The following is a 23,141-nucleotide window of genomic DNA, read 5'->3' on the forward strand; positions in this document are numbered from 1 at the left end:
CCCCCCCCAGAACTCCCAGCCCCCCACCCCAACCGCTCCTTGTCCCCTGACTGCCCCCTCCTGAGACCCCTGCTCCTAACTGCCCTCCAGAACCCCACCCCCTACCTAAGACTCCCTGTTCCTTGTCCCCTGACTGCCCCCTCCTGGGACCCCTGCTCCTAACTGCCCTCCAGAACCCCACCCCCTATTTATGTACAGGCGTGACTACCTGCCCTTTCCTGGTTACTATACGCGGCCAGTCCGCATCCACATCCAGTAGTTAAAAAAAAAAAAAATTAATAATTTAAATTGGAATTTCATCCATTAATAAGTATTTATTATATAGTTAAAACCATTCTATTGAAGGACAGATATTAAATAACACTAAATATGTTAATGTTCAAAACAATATTAAAAATTTGAAAATTTAGAGCAAAATTTTAAGCCTCCCTGTGCCTTGTCCCCTGACTGCTCTCTCCTGAGACCCCCCCCACCTGTACTCTGACTGCCCAAAACCTTACACCCCCAACCCCCAGACAGCCCCCCCCCGAACTCCTGACCCATCCAACCCTGCTCCCTGTCTCTTGACTACCCCCCCCAGAACCTCCCTGCCGCTTCTCTGACCCCCGGACCCCTTCCTGTGCTGCAGAGCAGCATGCTCAGAAGCGGGGGAGGGGAGCAGGGTCGGATCTCCAGACTGCCGGAGGCCGAGGCGACGGCCGGCGATCTGTGAATGCAGGGCGGGGGGACGGAGGGAGAGGAGGGGAGTGGTCTCAAGTTGCAGGGGAGAGGAGGGGGGAAGTGAAGGAAGGGCTCTGGCTGCCGGAGCCCGTGCGAGTGGCACCATCCGGCCGGCTGCCCTGTAAGCCCTGCACGCTCTGCATGGGGGGCGGGGGAAGTCCGGACATTGACAAATTACCCCCGGACACTCTTTTTAAATGAAAAAAGCCGGACATGTCCAGGGGAATCCGGACGAATGGTAACCCTAATTCTACACCCATCGAGCTGTCACTGGGCTAAACTGTCTCCTGGCTCAAGGCAGGCACGGGTTCCAGCTTCCTGATTCTGAGGTTGATCTGTGCCAGTGGCATCCCTGATAATGCTGTTAGAATGCTCTAAGATATGTCACTGTTGTAGCAGCACCACAACCCTTGCAAATGGCCTGTGTTAGGGGTGAAGGGGTGGCTAGCGTAAGACTTGTATCAGACATAATTGTGCCAGAAGGGAATTTGTATTCCACATGAATCCTCTATTTGCAATGCGTTGCCAGTTTATGGTCCCTTTTCACTTCCTGAGCAATGCAAAGGGGCTGGATCTTAGTACCTAAACTTTCCAATAAATCTCTATTTTATTTTTTTGGTAGTGTTTATTTTAAACAATTAAGACAACTCCCAAGATTCCAGTTTATCATTTGATTCTAGAAAGAGAGAACTAGTGGCTTAGGTTTACCAGCTAGAATTTCTCTTCTCTTTAAAAGCAAATATAAACAAGCTCTCATAGACAGTAGTATATTTCCTTGTTCAAAGTGCTTCTCTTTCCTTTCTTCACTGTTACTATTCTTTTCACTAGAAATTACACAATTAGCAGATATTTTTTTCACAGGAGGGTACTTGTTAGATACAAAAGGTAGCTACTTACCATTTTTATATATATTTATATAAAATTTATTTTTGCATCTGCACTGGAGTTCACTGGACCATTATGGCTTTAAGAAAACACATAGACACAGCACTCCTGGTTGTTATGCTGCATAATTAAATGAGTCTGTTTAACTAAAGTAAACAAAAAAACCCCCATATTTCCTAATGGAGAGTAGTGGTGAAGTTTGTATTGTTTCTTTTCAATAATCTAGGGAAGAAATGAAATCTCTCCAGGAGGCCTTTCAAAAGCAGCTTAATGAGGCAGCTGAGAAAGCAGAAAAACAGCAGGCTACTGTGAGTGATTCTCTGTCCTTTCTTCTGTATTCTTTTTTGTTTCTTCTGTCTTTCTACTCTCCTCCCTTGTGATTTATTTCATTATCTCAAATATCTTTGCATGACCAAAGTTATAATTATTTATTGATTATGCATAGTGCTTTGATGACCAAGACAACCTTAGTCCTTGCTCTAAGGAGGCTGCACCCAAAAGCCCTTTACTCTCATGTATATTGAGGGAGGGATAGTTCAGTGGTTTGAGCCTTGGCCTGCTAAACCCAGGGTTGTGAGTTTAATCCTTGAGGGGGCCACTTAAGGATCTGGGGCAAAATCAGTACTTGGTCCTGCTAGTGAAGCAGGAGGCTGGACTCAATGACCTTGCAAGGTCTCTTCCAGTTCTAGGGGATAGGATATCTCCATTAATTTATTTACCACTTTATACTATTATAATTCCATTGACTTAAGTGGAATCATACCAGATTGAAAAGAGTGTCCATAAGAATCTAATCAGGTCCCAAAGGTCCAATCTTGATCTTGTTGAAATCAGTGGGTGATTTGCCCATTGACTTAAAAAGAAATAGGATCTGGGTCTCAGTGTTGTAATCCATGAACTCAGATGAAAGTAATCATTAAACTGTGTAATAATTTTTGGCTAAATCTGCCATTAACCGGGGACAATTGAATCAACCTTTGTGTATTACTGTTATTCTGTTGAGCATAAATGGTCAGATTTTACGACTGCATAGAAAATTACAACCCGTTTCTCATTTCTCTTGTATAACTGGTTTGCTGCTAGGACATAAATAAGGAAATGTGCCCTATAAATGTCAGTGCTTAAATAAACAAAACATCTCTGTAAATGATCTGTCTTCAGTTGGTCATCAGTTAACTGAACATTTTAATACTATTTGAAAGCTGTTTTGCCAGATTTCTTGGTTATCGTCTGTTTTCACTCTGGTTGGAAATACTAGTTGATGATTTATTTATTTTATTTATTTGGCCATATTTAATTATTTTTAGGCTTAAAAGACAAGAGTGGGGTGAACATAAGAATAGGGTAAATAAAAACAGGAATTAAATAATTTTGCAAAGCTTTGCAAACATTTGGCACAATGTGATTTTTAGATTAAGGTTGATATTCCTCTTATTTGTCACTGAGCCAGATTGTGAATGCTTGTTTAACAAGATGTGAATTTTATTAACTAGTTTAGGACTGATCATATTCCCACTTACGTTAATAGGAAAATTTCCATTGGCTTCAGTGGGAGCAAGATCAGATACTGTGGCCCCAATTCAGCAAGGTACCTAAAAGATTGGGTAATTTTATGGAAGTCAGTGGCACTACTCGTGCTTAACGTTAAGTACATGTTTAACTGCATTGCTGAAATGCACCCTATATCCAGCTCATAGTATGCTTTTGAAAAAAAGAAATAGTTTGGTCCAAATACATGTATGGAAGCATTCTGCTGTAAAGGAGAAATAAAGTGCATTTTATAATCATAATTTAAAAGAAAACTTCCAAGGGAATATTTATAATATCAGAAAGTATTTTTTCTTCACTGCTCTCTGAAAGCTTTGGAGGAGAATCCATTCCTTTACAAAGCATTTTATCCTCTTTGCCACATATTTAGGTATTTATTATTGTTTGAGGGTGTGGGTTTTTTTGTTTTTGTTTTTTGGGCGGGGGGGGGGAGAGAGAGAGAGAGAACAAAACAACAAACAAAATCCCCAACACTTAAGCTTTGCTTTGGGCAGAAAATGAAAAGAATATGCTTAATTTGATTGTATTTTATTATATTTGATTATAGTATAAAAAAATAAGCAGGTCAAAATTAGTCCTGCCAAGGTAGTCATGGTAATGTGTGTCAAGAAAATTAAAACAAATTATCTAGCTAATCTAACAATAGTTTTTAAATGGGAGTACTGTCCTAAAGTCAATAGCAAAGCAGAGCACAGGATTTGTTTATCCCAATTCTCTTCTCCAACCAGTTGAAAACATGGTAAGCCAAATTCTGCTTTCAACTACATTGATGGGCCTCCACTGACCTCGGTGAAGAGTCAGTAATGTACGGTAATAAAGATGAGTATTAATGATAGGTAGGGTGACCAGATGTCCCGATTTTATAGGGACAATCCCGATATGTGGGGCTTTTTCTTACATAGGCTCCTATTATCCCCCCAACCCCATCCCGAATTTTCACACTTGCTATCTGGTCATCCTAGTGGCTGGAGTCAAAACACAAAACAAAACAAACTTTAAATTAGAATCGCCTGACTTCTTGTTTGTTACACTGTCTATGTTTAAGAGCAGTTCAACAGTGGTATAAATTCTTGCATCTCAAATTAGGTCAACAAAGAGGTATCTCTAAAATTTTGAGTTAATTTTACACTTAATTTTTCCTATTTTTATATAAAGTTGTCTCTTTTGCATTAGCTTTTACCTTCTGTGGGATCTCTTTCATGGTGCATTCAGGGTAGGGTGTAATCCTGGAGTGAGATACAAGGGCCAAAATTCTTAGTTACAATTCAGTGATTCTGCACCACCCCCTTCCACCTTTGGAACACAGTGGGATAGATCACCAGTGTAACTGAGAGGAGACTTTGTCCCAGGTTGTTGTCAACTGGTTAGAGGAGGAGATTGTGACACAGAATTCTCAGCTTTGCGAGTGATTGACCTCCCAATGATTTCAAGGGTAGCAAAGTTGAGCTTTTGGTATGTGACCCCGTGCAAGACAATTAACCTCTTAGTGTAGCCTTCAGTAAAATGAATTACTATTTGAAGTATTTTGAGATGATTAGTTGAAAGATGCAATAAAAATGGAAATAATTATTATTACTGTCACTTAATCCTGTCTCCTGAAGTGTTCCACACCTTTCTGAAAGCCAGTTGAATGATATGGACAAAAATCTGTAAGACATTTTCTTAATACTTGAAGAGGGAAGTCTGGTGTGGAGGGTGAGGGTTGCATTTAGTTCTGTTTTACTTAACTGTAAGGCTTTATTCTGGTCAAACATGCATAGGTGTTACTCTATTGAAGTCAGTGGAGTTACTCCTGATTTACACTGGTGTAAATGAGGTAAGAATCATTGTTGAATCAAGCCCATAAAGCCTCAAACTGGAATATTTGCAGAAAATTGCTGGAGGAGGGAAGGTTAGAATGCCTGTTCTATTCTTGGCAACTCGGAATAATATAATCAATCTCCTACTTATTGCGTGTTACTCAATTGGTAAATTAGCATTACATATTTTGAACAAATAGAGAACACCTGCCAGAGGGCAATGATGGGATCTATTAAATAACTGCAAAATGGTTGTATTTAAGAACCTAAAATAATTAAGTAAATCAAATTATATTAAAAATAATGTGGAAATATTATAGATGGCTTGACCTAAATTGGCAGATCTAAATTAACAGCACCATAGCATCTTGAATACATTACTCAAGAGCTTTGCAGAACTTACTATATTAATCCTTTATCACCCACTGGCCATATTATATAAACTAGGCCTGGGCAAAATTTTATGGACTAGTAGTTTATTCACCGAAAAATGCTATTTTGAGTTAATTGAAACTATTCATGAACTCAACATGAAATCGCCAAATAATTTTGATCGAATGAAAGAAACTGGGCTGGCTCTAGGCACCAGCGCTCCAAGCATGTGCCTGGGGCAGCACTTTCCAAGGGGCAGCACTCCAGCTCCTTTCTCCCCCTCCCCCCACCTTGGAGTACAGAAAGCCAGGAGCCAGCCCTGAGCGGAGGTGAGCTGTGGCAGTGGGGGGCACGGGGAGGGCTGCAGGAAGTAACCCTGGGGGGGGGGGCAGAGGAACCGCCCGCTCCCCCCTCCCTCCTAGGCTTGCCACATGAATCAGCTGTTTTGCGGAGAAGCGGAGCAGCGGTGGTGGCGCACTCAGGGGAGCAGGCGGAGCGGAGGTGAGCTGCGGCGGTGGGGGGCACGGGGTGGGCTGCAGGAAGTAATCCAGGGAGGGGGGCAGAGGAACCATTTCTCCCCCCCCCCCAACACTCACCTCTGCCTCCTTCCCCTTCTCCAAAGAAGCTTGCCTGGGAGGGAGGGGTAGGAGGGTAAATGTGGCACACCTGGGGGAGGAGGCAGGGCCGGGGATTTGGGGAAGGGGTTGGAATGGGGCGGTGTTGGGGCGGGGCCAGGAGATGTGGGGAAATTTTTTTGCTTGGGGCAGCAAAAAACTTGGAGCCAGCCCTGGAAAGAAATCTAAATGTTTCAGCAAATGCTGTGTTTTAATGGCTTCTGCTGAAGAAGCATTCGTTGTACACAAAATAAGCAATATGTGTGTATATATGTAAGGCTGCGAGTCTGTCAGTCACAGAAGTCACAGATTTGGTGACTTTCCATGACCTCCATGACATCTGCAGCGGCTGATGCTGGCTCAGGGGCTGCCCGAGCCAGACAGTCTCTGGGCCAGTAGCAGCAGTTTGGGTGTGTGGAAGAGAGTTTGGGGCTGGGGCAGGGGGTTGGCGGGTGTGTGGGGGGGTACTTACCTAGGGGTGGGGGCTACCCCTGGCATGGCCCTGCAGCTCCTAGGCGGTGAAGGGGCCGGGGGCTCCCTGCCATGCTCTGCCCATGCCCACAGGCCCCACCCCCACAGCTCCCATTGGCTGCGGTTCCCGGCCAATGAGAGCTGCACAGATGGTGTTTGTGATGGGACCGGGAGCAGCATGCGGATGAGCCCCTGGCCCCTCCACCACCTAGGAGCTGCAGGGACATGGAGCTGGGTAGGGAGCCCCTCCGAGCCCTGCCAATCCTCCCCCCCCAACACCAGTGGGAGACCCAGGCCACCTCCCCCAGCACCTGCAGTGCCCCCTGCTGCCCCACTCAGAGCATCCGCAGCCCCCCGCTCAAGTTTTAGTTGGGATATATAGCAAAAGTCATGGACAAGTCACGGGCCATGAATTTTTGTTTACTGCCTGTAACCTGTCCATGATTTTACTAAAAATAACTGTGACGAAAACGTAGCCTTATATATATGTGTGTCCAATAAAATGTAGCTGTATATGCTACCTTAGAATTATAGAACCATAAGGTTAGAAGAGATTGCAAGGGTCATCTAGTCTTAACCCCCTGACAAGATGCAGCAGCTTTTGGGTCTAAACCATTCAGGACAGATGTCTATCCAGCCTCTTTTTGAAAACATCTAGTGAAGGAGCTTCCGTGACTTCCCTAGGTAGTTTGTCCATTCCCCTGCTGTTAGAAAGTATTTCCTGAGATTTAATCTAAAACTGCTATGATGTAGTTTGTCAGGGAAGTACCTTTTATGAAGCATGCGGTGTATGACATTTAAAAACAAATAAATCTAAACTGAAATGGGAAAAATGAGGGGAAAAAATGAGAGAGGAGGGAAAAAAGAAAAAGGAAGAAATACGGCTTTCTTTTTTTAAAAATCCATTATATTTCTCTCATCCTAGAACTTTGTTTAAAGCATCTGAAACAGCTTTCAATTGATTATCTCTTTAGTTCAGTTTTTAGATTATAGAATAATTTATAAATTGTTATTGGAAAGAAAACAGAGCTTAGATTTGTATCCCATTTTTTCAGACCCACAATATTTGAAATAGTTCTCTGTGTGTGTGCAATAAAATATTTCACTTTCCTTTAATATTATACAGTATAAAGTATATTACTTTGTGAACTAAATTGTTTGTGAACTGAAAAATATAGGTACTACATATACTAGAAATTTAAAAAAATGACTGAAATCTTTCAGTTATTAGTTTTAATACTGACATTAAGATGCATCTAACTGGCTTTTTAAAGTAGTGAGTAAGAATAGGCTAACAAAGACCTATTACCAATGATATTCACACACACAACTTTAGGTACATAAATAGTCCTATTCAACTATTTAAACACATTCCTCTTTCTTCCATCCTCTTTGTAGGTCCGTTACTTCAGCTGCTGTCTCAACTACTGTCTTCTTCCAATTTGATCCATTCTCCTTGAGACTTAATTCCTTGTGGTTTTGTAAAACACTGGAATGGTTGCTAAATTCCATCTGGAATCTGATCTGCATTTCTTTTTCCTTGAACTTCTCTATTCCTGTGTGACGGGGTGCTCTACTCAGCGCTGGACGGTGCTGCCTCATGGCGGTTATGGGGATTAGCTCTGACAGGCTGATGCACCTTCCTTTAGTTGCACTCCATCTCTCTCTCTCACTCCACAGCCCCTCTCTCAGTCCAGGAGCTTCTGCTTTTTCTTTGTGACTCAGCCTTCCGGCCAGGTCACTCAGTGTGTTTTCCCCCTTCTGGGGTATCAAAGTCTCTTCTCATCAGCAGTCTTAGGCAGTCTTCCTATTCACTGCATCTATGGTGCCAGTGGCTGGTAGGGGAAGCCAGGCACACCCTCTACTCCGTGATGCAACTCAGGGACCCTCTATTTAGCAGCGAAGGTCCCTGAGCCTTTCCTATCTTTCTATCTTTCTGGCTTCTCCCCCCACCCCCAGGTTTTCCAGCCCAAACTTCCTCCTCCCAGGAACTAATTGTATGATACCTATCTCTATAGTTCCAAACACACCTCCCTTCTCCCAAGGACTAACTGCAGACTACTTCCCCTGCAGCTCCCACCTGCTCTCAGCTCCTGGGCTTTATACAGGCCCTTCCTGTTCCTATCCAGCTGAGCCACATCTAATTAATCCCTGCTCCCTGGCTCCTCTTCCGGCGAAGAGTTAATTGGCCCAGCTAACCACCTTAATCCCAGCAGGGCTTGTGTGGGGTGGATTCCCCATCACGTACTGTAACACTTTTAATCTGTCTTTGTGATCTTTTTGAGTTTAAGTTGTAACGTGACCACTAAAATATAGTAACCAACATCTGCTCTTCTTCTGACTTTGACATCCCTTAAAGAAGATGCCATCTTGTAGATATACACACATGGTCTATCTGGTTGACAGATGTATTATCTGGTGAGCTCCATGTGAGCTTGTGAATCCTCTTGTCTTGGAAGAGTCGATTTCTAGAATGCTTATGCCACAGAGATTCAGGGTCCATTCACCATTATTAGTTTGGATATCTTTTGCTGTTTGCTCAGGACTCTTTGCCAGCCAGTAGAGTTGTTGCTGATTTGTGCATTGAAGTCACCTATCATCAGCCTGATGTCATGGTTAGGCACATCATCCAATACTTGTTGCCACTGCTCATAGAATGTATACTTTTCACTGTTGCCCGCTGTATTTGTTGGTGCATGTACTTACATTATTCTACACTTGGCATGTCTTGTGTGGAGCTTTCCTGTTGTTGTTTTGTTGTTCACTGGCTTCCAAGGCATCAGGGTCTTCACTATGGTGTCATCCAGCATAATAAGATTGTACCACCATCAGACAGCATCTTGCCACTCCCTGCCCATAACGTCTCAATGACGCAAGTATGTTCAGAAGGTATTTTTTCATTTCTCATGTAACCTGTGCCAGCTTTCCATGCTATACAGAATATGTACATTCCACGTTGCTACTCTTGTTATGGATTTAGTCATCATGATTAGATGTCCTGAGATCTGATCTTCCTTTCGACTTTCACTGAGATCTGTCGTACTTGGGTTTTGAGCTCCATCTGCACCTACCATCTTCAGGTTTTGTTTAACTGAACTGCTTCTGATGCAATAAGTTTTTACCTGAGTGGGTCACAAACCCAGCTGCAGAACCCTTCTCTTTTATCCAGGCTTGGACCTGGCAGTGTTGCTAACAACCGCAGAGTAATTTTATTAGTAGTAAATATAAATAAAATAGTAATGCTAAAATATGAGAAATAGTAGTAATAAAGAATGCAAGATTTCCTCCAGCGATCTTTAATCATGAATAAGAATCTAACAATGAAAACCTCAGATCTATCCTGCCTTTTGCTAGAAATATATAGACTGTTCACTTCATTTAAATAACAGGCATTTCAGTCAGAGCAGAGCCATAATAAATGACCATCTTTTGTTGAAAACAGCCTTAACAAAAACCTCTTAAAGCCATTATGACAAAAATAGAAAAGTTTATCTGCGTGAAATATCTTTAAGGATTCAATCCAGAATCCTGCAGAAAATTCCAAGAGCCACCAAGTGTCCTCAGCTCCTATTAATATTAATGGCAGTTAAGTGTGCTTAGCACTTTATGGGATTCAGCCTCCAATGAAGCAAGTTTTCTCTATTTTCTTCAAAAGACATGGCAGATCTAACTTTTTGGCAGTCTGGGGGGTTTAATACCAACAGAATGTAGCTTACTCCAGGGGCCAAATCCTGGTCCTGTCAAAGCCAAAAGTTTGTATGTTGAATTCACTGGGACCAGGATTTGGGCCCAAGTGAATAAAATTTCCCAGTTTAAAACTTTGATTTTTCTTTTCCAAATATATATTCTTGTACTGAGAATCTGCCTGCTTTGTTTTCAACTCTACCCAAACTAAACCATTAGCATAATACAACCCTCAGAGCAGGATCATAACAGATATACCATTGACTATGGCAGGACTCCCAGTTGTAGCCATAGCAATGGACAATATCAGTGCACATGCTGTACTTCAGTGCATTGTTAATTGTTCATGGCTTAACCTGTCTTACGTGAGACATAAGTAGTGACTAAGCATCCAGCTTGCAAGCTTTGACTGTGCAATAACAATTACATGTTGGTGTTCTTCTGTCCTTCATCTATGGTAAATGTTCATATAAAATAAATGTCTGATTCTTAGAATTAGATCATTGCCATCTGTTAGAACATTTTGTATTTCAGGAGGGAGGTTAATTTGGAAATTTCAAGGTCAAAAACTGCTGAGAGTAAAGGCCAGTGGATGAAAGCTGTTGTCTTTAACAAATGTAATAAGCTCTGAAACACTTGTCTCCTGGAGACACAGAAGCACAGTCCTTGTTTAACATTGAAAAGTTCACTGGCTTCGAGCTGTAATATATTTTCAATATTTATTTTTAATTGCAGCTAGATATCAGTTAAAGGCAAAAAGCATTTGATAACCATGGATGCCAAACTGGGTGAAAAGACTGAATAACGGGATGCAGAAAACTCCTGAGTGGCTTCTCAGCCTTTAATTTAAACAAAAAGATATACCAGAACTTGAATGGCCATTCATGCATATGATAATAATAGGTGTATTCGGGTGGAGGAGGCAGAAAGCAGAGTTTCTACACCCACTTAAGTATTGATTCATGCACTATTATTATATGCCCCCAAGCAGCATTTTTCAACTCAAGGTTCTCAAACCGCATGCAGTCCTTTATAGCCTTGCATGATGTTCTTTCCTTGGATTTGAATAAAAGCATCATGCAACATCCTGACACTGAGACAATTGCCTTAGGGCACCAAAATATAGAGGCATACACAGACACACTCAAATGGACAGATGGGGTTATCTCTATATTAGCTCTAGTAGCCAAGTAATATAAATCTAAGTCTTTTATGTGGCTTACTGCAGCTTTGTTTTATGACTAATTGGCTCTTCAGCTGCTAAAGATTAAGTGGCACAGCCTTAGAATTCCAAGGAATGTAAACAATACATGCATTTTTTCTTAATTCAGATATAGTTTAACTTGAAAAGAAATGGTTTTCTGTGGAAAACGAAAATGTATTTATTTAGGTTAATTGATTTAGTACACATATTCTTAGATGCCCACATCAGTGTGATTTACGTCTACTGTGCAAAAAGCTTACGTGGCACATACGGCTTTGTGGGACCCTTTAAAATACACTAAATTTCACCCTAGCAGAATAGCCAGGCTAGTGTCCATGTCCTATAATAGCAGTAGCACATTGAGAACATTTTCTGTACCATCCTATTACCAATCCTGTACCAAGCTCCTATTATTTTAGTTATTTCAGCACCAGAAATGAGCAACTTTGGAGGGAAAATGACAAGGAATCTCTCTTGAGAGTAATGACTGAGAAATAGGACTCATGTCAATGAAGGTCAATTTTTTTGCCTGTCTTAACTATATCCTTTGAACAGATAGAGCAGTGCATCTAAAGAGCCACATTTATCCTATACTCTATTTGTGATTCCTCCATGGTTCTTGGACCTGTTTCACAGTGACTATTTTTAAGTGGTTTAGTAAAGCCCAGATGTTTTAGGCCAAATGTCTTGCAGACTAAAATTCTCCATTTGAGCATCTTGATCATCTGTGAGGTTGCTGAAAGTCTTCAACTCCCACTAAAATCAATGGGAGTTGAGAATAATCAGTATTTTCCACAATTTAGGTCTTTATCCACAGGACTTGGACAGCAAAAGTTCCATATAGCCCTGCCAATCATCCCTGACCTGAAGGGACCTCTCCCCCCACTGATAGATTGTTCACTGGCTTCATTGCTGGTATGGTTATCAGTGGTGCCAAGTGTGATGGTGTTTTTTAATTACTGACCTCTCTCCCCACGAAGTGGACTAAAACAATCTACTCAATGTCACACAATCTAAAGAAGAGTTTGTCTTAGGGTAAAGCCACCGAGGCCCGTATTCCAGGGGTGAAAGGATCTGTATCCTAATGTCGTCCTCCTTCTTAAAACAGCAGGTTTTCCCAAAGTGAATTTATAGGAATACTTTCACAAGTGCTCTTATGTGAACTACAAAGTTTCCTCAGCTGTTTTTCTTTGTGTGAATGCTTTTTGTTATTTGTTTGTTTGTTTGTTGCAGAGAGAGCTGGTCTACTTTTTTAATCTCTATATTGCTAACTCATTTAGGATTGCCATGACATCCTAATATGAAATGGATATTTTCACATTGTCATGTTTATTTTAACTACATACACCTTTATCCCTCACTGTCCTCTAAAATGTGCCTAGCAATGAAGTGAATGCTGAGTTACCTAGCAATGAAGTGAATGCAGTCTGACTCCTATAAAGAAAAATACAATTTGATTTGTGTAAACCAATGATCCTTCTTGAACTACATGAACTGCAGAAATTGAGTCAAACTTCTTCATGTAAGAATTCCTTGAATTTAGCATAGGCTAGGAACCAGATTCTGACACCTTTACTCCATGAGTGCACTCATTGGCTCCAAAAGCTTGATGGAGCCACTCATGTAGTAGTAATGCTATTTAGTATAAGTAAGGGTGTTAGAATCTGACAGCTGTTATGTTAACATATAGGAGATTGAAAACTGCTTAGATTTTGTGATTATAAAAACAGCAAATTTTATTGTTCTAAAAATATTCAATTCTCTGAAAAAATCTGGATGTATCAGATCCATCCAAAAACAAAACTAGGACTCTAAGGATTTTCATGCAGAATGAGTTGCTTTATTAACCTATCTTGTTTAGTGAATCCCTTAGCTACCTGTATTGTCACTTTATTACAGACTATTTAATAGATATGAAACTGTAGTCTACCAAGGCAGGGCACCTCTTTTAGTTAAGTAAGGTGTCTTATTGGTAGGGATAGATATGATTAGTGGCTTAATTTTTGAATAGCCTATCAAAAGTTGTGAAGAAGAAAAGAAAAGCAAGAGAGTGGAAAAGAAATGATTGTGTGGCATTTGTAGTATGCTTCAAAATTTAACATTCAGCATTTTTTTAAACTGGCAGATTAATTTTCTGAAGACTGAAATGGAAAGGAAGAGCAAAATGATCAGAGATCTCCAGAATGAGGTAAGAGGGATATTTGATTGTCAGCAAAGTATTTTTAGAGTGGATTTTAAAGAAGTCTCAATATTTGAACAACATTGAATGCACTTTAGTTTGTTCTGTGAGATTAAACCAAGAAAGGAATAGTGGTCAAATTGTTAGTATATTTATAAAAGAGGCACAGGTTTTCAGCTTTGTTTTACTTTCTGGAATTGTGAAATTTTCCATGTTTGCTCAGATTTATTCTATTAAGACATGATATGAGATCGTACAGGTGCAAACACTCTTTTTATCATAGTATTCTATCTTTATTTTTGAGTACATAACCTTGAAAAACTTAATGGTGGTTTATGTGTAATCCTAAAAATGCTGGCATCAGAATTAAATTAGAGCATTTTGAATATATAAACCTCCTATTTTACTGTTGTGAGTATTTAACATATATCTGATTAAGAGAGATATAGGTTGTGATTAAAAATGGTGGACGCTGCAATGCCTGATTGTTTCACATACTGTATCTGCAACAGAGTTACTATCAGGTATAGATCATTTTATTTCTTGATTCATATAGTATCCAAAAGAAGTGTGGGTCAGGTATAGTGAACTAGCTAAGATTTACACCAAGGTTGCTGTTTCAATGTTCTGTATCATTTATCAGCATTCAGCACCCTTACCTGAGGATATAGAGAAGCACAGTTTGGTAGACCCAGAGATGAGATGAAAGGAGAACATTAAAAAATAAGGCCTTCTATCACTACTATGGATTTCCTGTCTCTTACTAATAAATTCCGTTCCAACTCTTCTTAAATCAAGCAACTGGCATGCAGTATTGTCTGCACATGGAACAATCGTGATAGATATTTAGCTGTGTAGGTTTGGCACACAGATTTTTTTTCAATTGCTTATTTTAACTGACCCTCGAGGTAGCCAAATGACATTTCATAGGGGGATAGAGAAAAAAAACGAAGCTCTCCCACAGTTCGTACATTGAAAGAAATTATAGCTTTAATTCAGAATTGGAACATACAGCAGTGTACTGGAGAGATGAAGTTTTAGTGACATGTTGAAAATGCATCCAAAAAATGAAAAAGTGCATTTAGAAAAAACAAATAAATTGAAACAGCAGTGTGAACTGATGTCCTTGCTAGCAAGATACAGCATACAGCTATATCCTATTTCAGTTGTTTTTTGTTTTGTGGTGGTGTTGCTTTTTAAGTATTGTACTTTGTTGTGATGGTAATGAAACCAAATTTGTGGGCATTATGCTTACAGACAGTCCCCTCTTACCACCCATCCAAAATAAAAATGTTATTTCCCTTTTGCTCAAAGATATGAGATTTTACTTTCAATGCTGCGTGTGACATAGAATGCAAGAAAATCTACTATTGTCTAATATGCAACATTGCTTGAAAAATCTAGCCAGAAAGAACAGTAAAGTACTTTATAATCCATTGTTTCTAAATAGCTCTGCATATACAACTAGTACAACATATTTATTATTTTTTTCCTTTTTTGGAGGTGTTATTTAAAATTGAGTCAATAAGCACCTTTTTAAAGGTGAGGTATTTATCCTTTTACTGAGGTACAATAGTACTTCATTTTTCAAGCTGCTCCATTGAAATCAATGGAACTATCTAAGATACTTATGGCCTCCATTACCATAGTCTCTGAGCATCTCACAATCTTTAATGTATTTATTACCCAACACCCCTGTGATGTAGGGGACACTTATTATCCCCATTTTTCACATGAGGAACAGAGAAGTTAAGGTCACACAGGAAGTCTGTGGTAGATCAGGGTATGGAAACCAGGTCTTCCAAGTCCTAGGCTTATGCCCTAACCACTGGACAGTCCTTCCTTTCCCTTATAATTTACTTATTATATACCAGTCAACTTAAGTGAAGGTATCTGGCCCTAAGTCAAAAGGTGGAAGTAACTGTCTACAAGTATTTGAAGGGTGTAAATATCAAAAAGGTAGGAAAAACTGTGTAAGGAGCTTCAGTGGGGGTAACTGAAGGGAATTAAGTATCTGTAAATTTAGAAACAGTACAACTTACCATTTCTTCATAGTGAGATCTAATATATAGTGTGAAATATTCTGTCAAGGGAAGAGAAAGCTCCATATTTCCTATAATTTAAAAGTTTGACTGGACAAAGTCCTTTAGAAGATGCAAGGAAAAGATGTTGGTTGGAAATGATTTAGTAGATGATTTAGAACATCCCACCATCTATGATGCTTCTCTGATTTTGCTGTATGAATCATGTCATTTTATTATGTAAATGATACTATGTCAGATATTCATTTAGGGTGAAAATCTGCCTCCCATCCCTCTGTACAGCTGAATGGCCAAAATGCAATTTTCATGGTGCCAGTCAGGGGACTGAGAATTGGAGAGAGGCAATGCAGGGGAATTTCCTATGTCATTAGCATATGGAAGGGGCTTATGGGTGGGCTGGAAGTATGACCAGTGCTCCTCCAAACACTTCATGGACCCACTTGTCATGACAACATATGCATCCTGAATCCAGGTCGGTCCATTTTCTGACCACCTGTGTTGGTGTTTTGAGCAAACTTGTCCCTTAGGAGATTCACTGTTCATACAGAATCTGTAGTAATTAATAAACATTGTTAATGTTTAGTAGCTTTTTCTTCTCTGTAAAGTAGATGCATTTTCTTTTAATTGAAAAGCATATTAATTATTTCTGTAATACAAAATGCCATTTTAAAGACTCCTATTAGTAAAAGTTCTTAGAGACCTTCAGAAAATATATAGAATCTACAGTCTGAAATATTGGTTGATTTTAAACATATTAGGCATGAAATCCTGGCTCCCTTATATTCAGTGGCAAAACCCCCATTCACTTAAATTAAGCCAGGATTTCACCCTAGTTGTTTTGCAAATGAAGAGCGTACATTATATATGGTTCAGTAGGTTTAGTCTAAATTACTATTTTAGTTCCTTATTTAGGGCCTCATTTTACTTCAATACATCCCAGAAGAAGGCAAGAAAAGATGGAGAAAAAGGAGAATGCGTAAATGAAAAAGACAAATAGAATAAAGTGTACCAGTCTATCTTACCTGTTGTAGGCATCAGTTGGTCTATTGCAGCGGTTCTCAAATTTCCATGTACCAGCCTACCGTTGCTAGTTTATTCCAATGTTTTGCAAACAATTAAGTCCATTTTAGCAGAGGACTTATGCTTGTGCTTGAGTAGTGTCTTGAATAGCCTATGGTCTTTGGACTGACAGTGGAATGAAATGTTTCAGAACAAATAGGAGCTAAGAGAGGAAAGGAGATGCATATCAGAGAGTCTCTCAAAGCAGCTCACAGAACAAAAAGTATGATAACCATCAGCTCCTTAATTTTCACCTGCTATTTTTCCTTCAGTGTAGCTGAAGTATGAATTTCAAGTTGTAATTTTTCTGTTGTTCATGGAATCTTTTATCAAACCTTATCTTAACTTTGAAAAGTAAGAATCTTTGAAGTTGTCTGGAAGAAAAGTTAAAAGTAAATTAGTGACCGCATCTATGGCATATTCTTTGGGATATATTGTCAGCATTGGGCATGGAGATCTAGCCCCGTGCTTTCTGTACCTGCTAACGATTATGTTCTCCAAACCGAAAACTTTACCATTTCTGGTGTGCTTGGCTTTTTTCAATTAAAAACTAAATATTTTCAATTTCTTGTAAAAGATTCTGCCCCCTCCCCTAAAGGGATGGTATGTCTGGCTATAATTTTGAGGTTGCAATGATGTACGTTGGAGAAATAGGGTTATAAAAGGTTAAATTGTAGTATTCTCTTTATTTTCCCATTCAGTAACAGAAAGCTCACCACTTTCTGTTCCAAATGCAAAGCAAACTTCTACCTCACTTTTTTCAAAAACAGGTATATTATGCCCACATTTAAAACTTACACAAAAATGACCAAATTATGCACACAGTTTAAAACATACACATAAAAACATAACATATCGTACATAAATTAAAAAATAGATTCACACTCAAATTTCCCTTTAAGGACCAGAAGCGGGAGAGAATGAGCCACAAGTGGCAGATGCTGGTCATGTTGCTTATTGCCACAGTGGAAGATACTCAGATACCACAATAATGGATATGATATAAGAACGTGAATAGCATAGGATATAGGGATGTATTTTTGTAATGCCAGCTTTATATTTGCCATAATAAGAGACAAACAGGCCAGTGTTAATATTAGTCATCTTGTATATACCTTATTTTATTTTTAAACTGGCAATGCAAGAAGGAGAAATAACCCCATTGTGATTTACCACAAATATTTTTTTCCACATATTAAGTTAGCCTTGATTCTAGATAGTGAAGAGCTACAACCTTCAGTGCACTTTTATATTAGCTTACATTAACGTAATAGGAACATTTGTTACCCACAGGCACCTGTGAGACAATTTCATTTTCCACCTGCACTCCCACAAATCTCTCTGGACTGGGAATAGCGTTTGGATAATTCTCAGGGATTGGAGCAACATTTGTATGCTTGTTCCACAAAAAATGCTTTCTAAGGAGAGTTAAAATGTGAAAATATAGAATGTAGCCATGTGATTGCTCTAGGGCTGTACATGCCATTTTAACTGAACAATACAAAGTATCTAATGATTTCTGGTACATCTGATTTTTAAAGAACTTTCATTAGATTACCTCAGAAATCAATATAATTCAATGGCCTAAAATGCAATTTTTTTTTTAAACATCCCTACTGTTTTGAAAAGACATGTCTCAATTTGGATGGTCTCACTTTGGCTGGATTCCTGTTTTAAAGTTTCTTCTCCAAGCTCAAGAGCAGAAGGAGAACTCAGCAAGTCCATATTTCTTTTTCATAAACAATTATGATATTCTATTGATAATAGAAGATAGACAATGAACACATTACAGGCTTATCCCCAAAACTGAGAAAGATGTATTAGATTTGGGCTAATGTTTCTTTCCTTAACTAGGAAAAGAAGATGTGAGTGGAAATCTAGTTACATGCTCATTGGCTTTGTATGTTCATATGGCAAGAAATGGGACCTGTTTCAAGGACCATGGAACAGAAGCTGATGAAGTTAGGCATGCATCTTAAATATCAGATCAGTGTTTCTCCATCTGCAAGGAAATGGAGGGAAAAGTTATATTCAGATAGCATTCAGACCAGATAGTAGTGTTGTAGCCGCATTGCTCCCAGGAGAGAGAGACAAGGTGAGTGAATATGCTAACCCCTAAGCTATTGGGTATTCAAGGGTGGTACTCTTAATGCATCATTCTACCATATCAGAATTGTCCACTCACACTGGTGTTAGCTCTTTACATCCACTTTACTGTTCCTTTCCACAAATGTAAAGGACTGTACAGGCTTCAAGTCTGTGGAGAATCAGGCCCTAACGGTATTAGCACAAGCAACTTCAAGCCTATACCACAAACATTATACATTGCTTTGTAATACACTTTATTTTAACATAAGAGGACCAGATGATGCTATCAGTATACCTCAAGCAGTAAAGAAACACAATCTACTTAAATGGTTTTCTTGCAATACATTTGAAACCTTGCGTAGCATTCAGGAATGGTGCTTATTGCTAAAATTGCCCTGAAAATCAGCATAGGCAGCTGATGCTTAAACCTTCCTGAATACTGTCCAGAGAAAGACTGAAAGACTTGTTATCTTATCTGCTGCAAAACTAAAGATAAAAAAAGAGAATATATCTTTGTTCCATGAAAAAGATTTGTCTTCCAAAAGAATCTTTATGGATATTTTTTCCATTACAGACCAAATTCTAGTCTTCAGTGACACATGTAATCCCACTAAATTGAATGGGGTAACTAAGAACAGAATTTAACCCAACTGGAATCCACTTTCTGTTTTGCCTTTCATCCCAGAACAACAAATATTTATTTATTTTGCCCACCTCTTACATTTGCTTTCTTCCACAATATGTTATGGGGGTGGGATAGCTCAGTGGTTTGAGCATTGGCTTGCTAAACCCAGGGTTGTGAGTTCAATCCTTGAGGGGGCCACTTAGGGATCTGGGGCAAAATCAGTACTTGGTCCTGCTAGTGAAAGCAGGGTGCTGGACTCGATGACCATTCAGGGTCCCTTCCAGTTCTATAAGATAGGTATATCTCCATTATTACTGTTATCATTTGTTTAAGAATGCATGTCTGAGTTCTGCCTGTTGAAGCTGTATTCGTGAGTTGGGAATGGGTTAACTCAAGCTCAGGTCTTCGCTGCCTTTTGGATTCTGTGTAGGTACAGGTACATATAATCCAAAAGAAGTGATACATATTTAGATTTAATTCTGAACCAGAGAGAGGAATCAGGCTACCAGTGCAGATAGTTTATATATTCACTTATGTCTTCCTTTGTTTCTCCTGGCTTATGCCGTTCTCTCTCTGAATTCTTGATTGATTTTTGGATACTACTGTACAGTATATTTCAGTTATTGCACTTCCTGATTCTTTATTCACAGAAGCGGATTTAGCTGTTTTGATACTGGAGAGACAATCTCCCAAGTGCTCAGAACAAGTTGGGTCTGGTGGGTGTGGAGTGTTAGTAACTCGGGAATCCTATTTCTTGGGGATTGGAAACTTCAATTCAGTATAACAAACGAAGTTCAACAGACCATGGAATCTTGTCCATATCACAGGGTCCTTAACAATTGCAATCTAAATGGCTACTACATTTTTCTGTTTTGACCTTTAATCTTTTAGATGCTTTGGGATTAAATCTGCCTTTTCTAATGTATCTTGTCTTGTTATGCTTGTCTGATTTCATCTACCAGTCATAGAAAGGCCTCTCTCAATACTCCAAGAGAAATATTTCATTAATATATCTGAAGTTTAAACCAGATGTAGTGTTAATACCTTTCCTAGGTAGATCGTTAGACTTTTATTGCCGGATGGAAGGGCTTGATGTTCAATCCCTCTTTCTATAGTAATTTATTTTGGGGGATTTTGTAACCAAGGGCATTTGTGCTTCTCAATTCAAGGAGGTGTTGGCTCAGCGAAATTAATTTGAAGCCAAGGGAAGTCACAGGAGTTAGTCCTGGAAGATTTAGATCTTATTTTTGTCTCTGACACAGATATCATAGGCAAATAATTTAGTCACACTTTTTTTTTAAAGAATCCACTAGCTTGGAATTACAGTTGTAAGGTTCCAAACCTGTGTCATGAAGGGTTGGATGATCAGAGAGGCTGAGCACCCACTATCCCAGCTAAAATCAGTGGAAGCTACCTCAGCTCAACATCTCTGAAAATCAGACCTTATTCTATGTTTCAGGGTTGGCACCCACACACTGAATACTTCAAAGTAGTTCTCACTGCTGAAAATGTTTGCATCTGTGCCTCAGTTGAACCATTTATGAAATAGGAATAATAGGTTAAATGGAATCCTAGTTTAACTCCATTGAAGTCAATAGAGTTATATCAGGGATAAATTTGGATCAGTAATACTGAGCAAGAGGCAGCATGATGCAGTGAATGGGGACTGGAGTGGGAGTTGGGTGACATGGGATCTGTACCTGGATGTGCCACTAACTTGTTGTGTGACCTTTTGTCTGTCATGTTTCAGAGTAGCAGCCGTGTTAGTCTGTATCCGCAAAAAGAAGAACAGGAGTACTTGTGGCACTTTAGAGACTAACAAATTTATTAGAGCATAAGCTTTCATGGACTACAGCCCACTTCTTCGGATGCATATAGAATGGAACATATATTGAGGAGATATATATATATACATACAGAGAGCATAAACAGGTGGGAGTTGTCTGTTTAAACTATAAGCCCTTCAGAGCAAAGACTGTCTCTTACAATGTGATTTTACAGCAACTAACACAATGGGGCCTAAATCTTGGTTGGGGCCTTTTGGGGTATGTCTACACGGAAACTGGGAACGAGCCTCCCAGCCAGGATAGACAGACTCATGCTAGCTGGGCTCAAGCCAGTGCACTGAAAATAGCAATATAGCCATTGCGGTTTGCACTGGGACTCAGGCTCTCAAATTCACCCTGGCTCCCTAGGCTTGAGAGCCTGAGCTCCAGTCCGAGCTGCAAAATCCATCCTGCTCTTTTTGATGTGCTAACTCAAGGCCAGCTAGAGTGAGTCTGTCTACCCAAGCTGGAAGGCTCACTCCCAGCTGCACTGCAGACATACCCTAGATGCTACAGTAAAATAAATAAATAAATACATAAATTATGAGTATTGTGAGATTCAATTTTTTAATATTTGCAAAGCCCCTGGGAACATCAGGTGAATGCTGCTTGTCAAGGCAAAGTCTATGTAACACAGTGATTGTAATTCATTAGATTGTAAACTCTTCAGGGGCTATGTTTTCCTATGTCCCTGTTCTGTGCTCAGCACAACAGGATCCTGATCCTCACTGGGCAGTACTGCTATACTTCTTCTAATGCTAATAATACCAATTTTTTAATGTATTCTTGGACTCTGCATAAGGATTCTGGGTTGCTCTCTTGAGTCATCATGTTATTGGGTGCTTGAACACTGTATGAATGCCCAGTGCTGAGTCATACTAGCAGATGCCTTTGTTTAGCTTTCACTAGGCGGTATGACAGATTTGCAAATTAGAGATGAAAAATATATAAAAGATATTGTTAATCAAGTTACCATTTAAGTTAACAACTGGATGGGGAGGATCAGAGAACACTTTAGGAGAAAAAATATACTGGCTCTATTAAGTCTTCAGCCATGCCCAAAACCCCATCAGAAATGGAGTGGGAGGAATATGTTGGCAATTTAGTGTCACTGATATGCCCCTGTTCTTCTTGAGAGAGAATAACTTGGTATTGCTAGAAATCATAACTCTCACCACCTAAATAGGTCCCAGAATCAGAATGCAAATAATTCACTTTCCTCCTCCTTTAAAACTAAAGATCAATAAACAAAATATTGTACAACAAGAAGGCATCAGGTTTCTCAAGAGAGAGAACAAAATAACTTATATATGCTCTTAATGGAACTATAGAACTTCATGTTTATTAATAGCCCTCAAATGTTCCAAGTTTGATATAGAAATAAAAGGTTTAAATCTTGGGGAAAGAGTACAATAAAAGGGCATGAATCGGAGAGGAGAAAGAGAATAAAATGCGAAGCAAAGAGAGAGAAGGTGTATGTGGGGGGGGGAACTGACACAGGTTTAGTATATTATGTTTTCAAAATAGCGTGAGAAGTGATGGAGGATAAACTCTTTCCAAAAAAGCAAGTGTGTCTCACACACACATAATTAAGACAGAACAACGAGATCAAGACAAACATGTAAAAGATGAAAAATGGATTATTGTAATCTTTGACATTTCTTCCATTAACTCAAGTGATCTTTTTCTAACATAAGCAGAAACAAGGAAAATCTACCTCATTGATATGGGTTGTTTGTTTTAAACCCTAGAACAAATCCTTTGAAATATTTTCATTTTCCATCTGATCATACAGCTGGATGTCTTACTCTTGAGATTCTTACCTACAAGATATCTTTTTCCTCACCATTTATTTTGTATATAAAATTTTCATATACTTCAGGAGGAAGGAGTCTGACAGGGCAGAAGTTAAGGCTGTTTTACTGGAATTGTGTTCAAGCAGTAGTCTAATAACCTCATTGTGTATTAGAATATTTAGGTATGAAAGGGAACTAATAATACCAGTCTTGTGGAGTTTTTGGCAGG

At 39.4% G+C, this 23,141-nt stretch overlaps 1 protein-coding gene across 2 annotated transcripts in view; it reads left to right on the forward strand.

Annotated features, from left to right (window-relative positions):
• LUZP2 (leucine zipper protein 2) overlaps positions 1 to 23,141 on the forward strand; it is a 355,370-nt gene that overhangs the window by 171,644 nt on the left and 160,585 nt on the right. For both annotated transcript variants that reach the window (XM_034769830.1, XM_034769831.1), the window contains exons 4-5: positions 1,832 to 1,913; positions 13,423 to 13,485. In XM_034769830.1, coding sequence (XP_034625721.1) covers positions 1,832 to 1,913; positions 13,423 to 13,485 — 145 coding nt within the window. The remainder of the gene's footprint in view (positions 1 to 1,831; positions 1,914 to 13,422; positions 13,486 to 23,141) is intronic.

This window comes from Trachemys scripta, chromosome 4, assembly GCF_013100865.1.
Source record: "Trachemys scripta elegans isolate TJP31775 chromosome 4, CAS_Tse_1.0, whole genome shotgun sequence".
Lineage (NCBI taxonomy): Eukaryota > Metazoa > Chordata > Testudines > Emydidae > Trachemys > Trachemys scripta.